The 6,705-nt window shown below is 40.7% G+C and overlaps 1 protein-coding gene across 1 annotated transcript in view; it reads right to left on the reverse strand.

The window, feature by feature from the left end:
• Positions 1-6,371, reverse strand: part of MYO6 (myosin VI) — an 82,297-nt gene extending 75,926 nt beyond the window's left edge. Inside the window, 1 exon segment of the mRNA XM_009895762.1 lies at positions 6,255-6,371. Within this exon segment, the coding sequence (XP_009894064.1) occupies positions 6,255-6,371 (117 nt within the window).
• Between the last annotated feature and the right edge of the window lie 334 nt (positions 6,372-6,705).

Genomic DNA, 6,705 nt, shown 5'->3' on the forward strand with positions numbered 1-6,705 from the left:
TGTTGTAAAAAGGAAGGAAAAACATCCTAGCACACATGCATTACAGCATCTGCACAAAAATACCTATTGGAAGAGGTAGGTTTTTAATTATACTTTTTTGTTTACTGCAGTAATAGCTTGTTTGCACTACCTATGAATGAACAAAAACCCTGTTGTACCAATTAAACACGGCAGCCGCCATGCTGCTGCAGGCAGTCTCCTTTTCCCTGTGGAAACGGAGACAAGAAGTCTAGTCTAATATTTGAAAAGGCAACCCACTGGACCTAAAGAATGACCTCAATAAACAAACATGTTTGCTTGTTTAACATTGTACTCAGCAAGACGGTCCCATGAGAAACATCTCATGTGGAAGTTTAGGAGAAATACAGCAACTTGCTTCATCTTTGCCTCAGTACAATAGACACAATATGTGAGCTCTTGTAGCTTACACCATCATGCACAGCCACAAATTCCAACTCCCTTTGAAGTGGGAAGGGTTAAAAATGTCTCAAAGCAGAACTTAATTGCTGCCAGTCAGAAAACAGTAAGTCTATAATATCCCTTCCCTACAAAGTTATCGTACAGTATGCAATTTGTAGTCATAATAAATTATATTTTGTCATTCCCTTATCAGGATCTAATGCAGAAAAACATGCCTAAGAAGCTTTCCTAAGGGAAACAGAACTGCTCAATGATGTTGGAAAGTCTGAACATCCACCGGACCAGCTACCTCCAAAATATCCTTTATCAGAACTCGGTAGAGCTCTGGAGGACCTGAGCGTCTTTAGCTACCTAAGAAAGTTGCCGGCTGCTATTTAGAGTTTTAGCAGCGCAGAGATTTCCCCCCGACTCCCCCTTTCCTCCCTCTCACAATATTGCAGTCAGATCGTATTATCCTAATAATTTTCTCTGCAAGTTTGTCAACAATTAAGGTGCATCTCATTGGGTAAAGATATATTTGAACACAACAGTTTCCCATGTAATCAGTTCACTGTGCATGAAACAGTGGAAAAGTTTAAGAAAAAAATATGACTGGCTCCACGAAAATCTAACTTCACTTCTTGTTCTTGTCTGCTGATGTGTAACGCAAGTTTAACCACCAGAAAAAGACAGATTTATTTTTTTTTCACAGAAGAGAATGAACACAATACCCAGCTATTCTGTAAGACTCTTCACAGGTCTCTGATACTTAAACATTTCATGGATCTAAAGTCAGCCATACCAGATCTAGTCCAGAAGAGGAAGGAAGAGCTTTTTCAATGTCCTCACCACTCAGCCTTCTGATCCAAGATAAATGTCAATGAAAAAAATAATGAGAGTTCATGCTGTATTATGTCCTCCTTCATTTTTTTTCACTCAATGTGAATTGTGAATTCATTTCTAGAGTATTTCAGAAGTGATAAATAAGCAGTATGAAGAAGAGTTATCTGAAAGCTGATGTTTTTCTCCTGGACTTCGTTAGATCAGTACGTGAAGCCTAGTTTCATCTACGTCAACAAAGAATTTCACTCCTGTATTTATCAGCTGGACACCTGCTTTATGTAAGGTGATTACTTGTTATGTAGGTAAGTACGTTAGCTAGATGTGCAGAGCCCTGAGTATTGCCAATGACTTTTAAAATCTAATATATTAAATAGGAAAATGGGCAAGGTAACCAGGTCTATTAATAAAAAATTATCCAAAGAAATTCTTTACCATTATTTATTTTTTTAAAATATTTATTGTAAGGAGAAAACACTTCAGACATTTGGTGGAAGACTTTTGCATTAAGGCATAGTTTAGGACAAACTTGTTCTAAGAAAATGGAGAGGGTATTAATCTTATGAGACAATAAAATGGTCTCAGGAGGCAAAACAGGGTTTAGGGGGGTTTGTAGGGTTTTTTTCCTCTCTTTGTAATGAAGCAGCCCTTGAAATCCAATGGCAATCTTAACTATTCTCCCAGAAACTAGATGAGTGAAAAAAGATATCTTTCCATTCAAGCAGGATCTTCTTTCTGCCATGTAATCCAATACGTGTAACCGTGTCTCCCTTTATACCTTCCAGATACAGACAGGAGACATCCCTACTCTCAGCTGTATTTCACAAACCCACAGCAGTACAAATGGTGTGTAACACAGACAAGAATATGTCTCATTTGTGCAATGCAAGCTGCGCTCACTGCTGAAAAAAAAAAACAAAAAACAAAACAAACCCTTTAGCTTGAAGCACTGAACTTTGGACATTCTGATCCTTACTTTCAAAGTGCATTTATTCATTTATACTTAGCCTGGAAAAATACCTTTCCCCTTATTCACAGCATACCAGAGCAGGTGCCCCATAAAGCCCTCCATGACCCTTCAGACCTGGCGCAGAGCCACAAAGTGCCTCTCAGTTGACTGCAGGAGGAGTGTCAGTGGGTTCCTGCAGCACCCCACACCTTCCCAATGACTGCCAGAAACTCATTACTGCTGATGCTCTAAGAAATGCCTGCCCCCCAAACTCCTCAGGGCCACCAGGGTCCCGGGATGGTATCTCAGGGTACAAGTCCCTCTGAGGCATCTCTTCATAATTGCTTTACTTAGATTTCCTACCTCCAGGAAAAGAGCAAATTCCCCATTTGGCAATTGCACTGTCATCTGCCTTCTCCCTGTTACAGCATGAAGCAACACAACAAAATGAATATATGCAACAGGATCTGAGGTTAGGATTCCCAGTAAGTTCAGAAAAGTACACCCAAAGTAGAAGTGTAAATGCAATCCTAGTTAACAACTGGCTGCCTTTCTACCCGCCTCCTTCCTTGTACACCAGCATGCGACTGCTGGTGGGACACGGGCCAGGGCTGCCAGCCACAGCGCCCAGTCCGGTCTGGAGCCCATCCTCAGGGCAGCGCTCCAGCCCCAGGTGGGACCATGCTCATTAGCAAACCCCTCTTCAGTTTCTCTGTTTTCTTTCCAGTCGTGGCATTTATCAGCCTCGCAAGCTGATGATCTAGTTTTCGGGAAGTAGCTCCCATCCTGTAACACATGCATCCTCTGTTCTGATAACGCACTCCTGCAGCTTGGATTACTCTTCTTTGTACAGTGCAGGTTGGGTGACTCAGATCCCCACCTCTCTTTAGACACCCAGCCTCCACACAGAAATGTAAATGATGTTGTTAACTCTGTATGGGCTGAAGGTACCCAAAACTGCTATTGCTGGTTTCTAAGCAAATGAGTGTGCTGGCCAACTACCTTCACCCAGTCTGGACTGGATAACTTGATTTCGTTATACAAAGCAATTTAAAGCCATGATGGCCTCAGGTCCTCCTCACCCTGCCACTGCTTGCTGCCCTCCCGAAAACTTTCCACTTCTTCATTTTTAAGGTGGATCTGTGCTCTGACCTCCTTTGCTTTGTCACGCACAGCTCAGTGGGCAGACTGCAACTGGTGTTGACACTCTGCAACACAAGAGCTAGCTACGGGTGGGGAAAGGGGAGAAGATTTTAAGACATCCTGAAACTGCTGCCTTGCAGCATTTATTGCAGTTATTAGCAACATATTTTAATTAACCATTAAGTAGTATAAAAGGGAATAATCAAACATATGCATACACATTTCCTTTTCAGCCTGTGATCTCTGGTAAACTACCAGCACCTACAGAGAATACATATGACATGTTAATGACCCAGATTAAAAAATAATAATAAGTTACACTGCCCGGATATGTTTACAAGATCAGGTTACTCCTCTCCTCCCTGTAATTATCATGGGCAACTCCGGAGCTGCTGGATCACTCCTTCTTACTGAACAGCACTTTTGAACTACCATTTTAAGTAAACAAAGTTGATAATAATGGGTATTAACGCTGACTACTTCAAATTAATGGTCTAAGTGCACAAGAACAGAGTCTTCTTAAAAAGACAAAAAGAAATGAGAACCATTTCACTGTAAGAAGAAATCAACGACACCTTGAAAAGACTGAGAAGGTAATCAAGAAAATGTTTTACTCCACCTCTATTAATATAAGGAAGTTTGATAATTAGAAATATAGGACCATAATCTCTACGGTATTTAAACTGTGAGGTGTTTGTTCCTTTAGATGAATGAACATTAGGCCCTTAATTGATCTGCTTAATTCAAGAGAACAGCCAACAGCAGAACAACAAACCTTCTAGACAAAAGAGATTGTTTGTTGTGAACCATGAAGCAAAATATTTGTATTCTAGGATCATTCTTTTGCTTTCACAAAAAAAAAAAAACCAAACAAAAACAAACAAAAAAATCCCTGAAAGAAGCATAACTTCGAAATAAATACTGACTCAGGAATCTCCTTATTGTCTGTTTCTGTTTCAATACACAGACTTTTGCTCTTTATCATATCAGAGCCATTTGGGGATATAAACACAAATAGCGGTGGGGGTCAAAATCATTTAAGTCAGTTAAAGACTACTTAGCCATAGCTTTGGAATATGTAATATTCTTCTCTGAATAATTTTGCTCTTCCCCAAACTGAAGAATGCATACTGCTACTACTAAACCTACAGACTTTCTCTCTCACACACAAAAATCAGACGTTGCACTTGCTTTTTATTTCTAAGGAAAGCAAAATCAACTTCCTCTCCAAGACGTAGAAAAAAGCCTATAAACATTCCACCAAAAGGAAGGACTGCTGTGTAACATTTTGACCTGTGACAAGACATTCTCTACTATTGTTGACATTAAAAAAGAAGTTACAAAAAATACTTTGTCTTTTCCACACCTGAAGACACTGAAACAACAAAATTGTTAGAAAGGGCACATGTCACATATCCACAAAGGCAAAAAATCACAACTTTTAAAACAGTGTCTGATCTTATTCCAGATAGCAAAAACCAGGATGCTGACCATCTGAAGTAGGATAATTGATAGATACAAGGCGCTTCCTGTAAAAACTGACATTTAATTACAATGTACTGAATCTGAAAGATGTCATGATAAATGAATCAGTTGTAACACACTAATTAGGATGAATTAGGACTTCATTTTAAAAGTTACATTTATTTTGCCTTTAATTTGATGTATCAATTCCATAGGACCTTTGTTTGACATCGTTACTTCTCAAGGTACTTGAGGTAAGAGGATTCATCTCTCAATCTTCATCAGTCTAACAGTAAGGTATCTCATCTAAGCCAGAGCCTAGGACAACCCTGTAGGACACTCTCTATGCATATAAGGGAAAAGAGAGAAGCTAATCTCAACAGCAGATTCTTAACCAGTCTCTAATTTAAAAAAATAAAGTATACAGTACTGAAACAAATGGCTATGGAGATTCAATCCTCCTCTCTTTCATAAGGGTCCTGCATCTGGGTCAGAGCAACCCCTGGTCAATACAGGCTGGGGGATGAAGGGATTGAGAGCAGCCCTGACAAGAAGGACTTCAGGGTACTGGTGGATGAAAAGCTGGACATGAGCTGGCAACGCGAGCTCGCAGCCCAGAACGCCAACTGTATCCTGGGCTGCATCAAAAGAAGCGTGGCCAGCAGGTCAAGGGACGTGATTCTGCCCCTCTACTCCGCTCTGGTCAGACCCCACCTGGAGTACCGCATCCAGATCTGGAGCTCCCAACATAAGAAGGACATGGACCTGTTGGCCTGGGTCCAGAGGAGGGGCACAAAAACGATGAGAGGGCTGGAATACCTCTCCTATGAGGACAGGCTGACAGAGTTGGGGTTGTTCAGCCTGGAGAAGCGAAGGCTCTGGGGAGACCTTATTGCAGTTTTTCAGTACTTACAGGGGGCTTATAAGAAAGACAGGAACAAACTTTTTAGCAGGGCCTGTGGTGATAGGACAAGGGGTAATAGCTTTAAACTAGAAGAGGGAAGATTAGTTATAAGGAAGATATTTTTTATAATAAGGGTGATAAAACACTGGAACTGGTTGCCCAGAGAGGTGGTAGATGCCCCATCCATGGAAAAGTTCATGTTCAGATTGGAAAGGGCTCTGAGCAACCTGATCTAGTTGAAGATGTCCCCACTGTTCATTGCAGGGGAGGCTGAACTAGATGACTTTTCAAGTTCCCTTTCAACCCAAACGATTCTATGATTCTATGTACTCAACACACATGAGGATAACTGACAGAAAGCATCTTATCAGTAAGATATTTCATTTGCAACGCAAGCGAAAGCTAAACAATGATCCTTAGCCAAACTCAGAACAGAAAACTGATTTTCCACTCCTTCAGGCTGAGTGTACTTATAGATATTTGCAAACATTTGGCTTACAGACAAAACAGTTTTTGTAAGGTTTTTCTCTGTTCCTTCGTTTGTGAGACACTTACCTTGCCTTTCTGATTCAAAGGTTCAATAGTTAAGTTGTCAGTTCCGATGTCCACAATCATCCCCATCTGAAAACCATCAGTTGGGTGCGGAGCCCAAACGGGCTTCCCGTCCTCCATTGTTGGATCTTTCCAGTATTTCCTGTAAGAAAAAAAAAATTAAACAAAAAAGTTTTGTATACAAATTTAATAAGCCATCAGGATTCACTATACAAACTTTAGCTTACTATGTTTATTCCATGTGGAAGTCGCTAGCCTGTCAGGACAAGATTCTTCCAGACTTTTTCCAACCAGCGACGCTTTGCTTACAGAAGACTGTGGAGAAGATTCAAAAACAGACCGATTTTTTTTTTTTTTGTGGGGTGCGGGGATGTCCACAGACAGCTCCCTGATGCTCATTCCCCAATTTTCCTAACCTGTGAACCAAAAAGGGGGTCTATCTCACGATCAAAAC

This window comes from Charadrius vociferus, unplaced genomic scaffold (genome assembly GCF_000708025.1).
Source record: "Charadrius vociferus isolate BGI_N301 unplaced genomic scaffold, ASM70802v2 scaffold362, whole genome shotgun sequence".
Lineage (NCBI taxonomy): Eukaryota > Metazoa > Chordata > Aves > Charadriiformes > Charadriidae > Charadrius > Charadrius vociferus.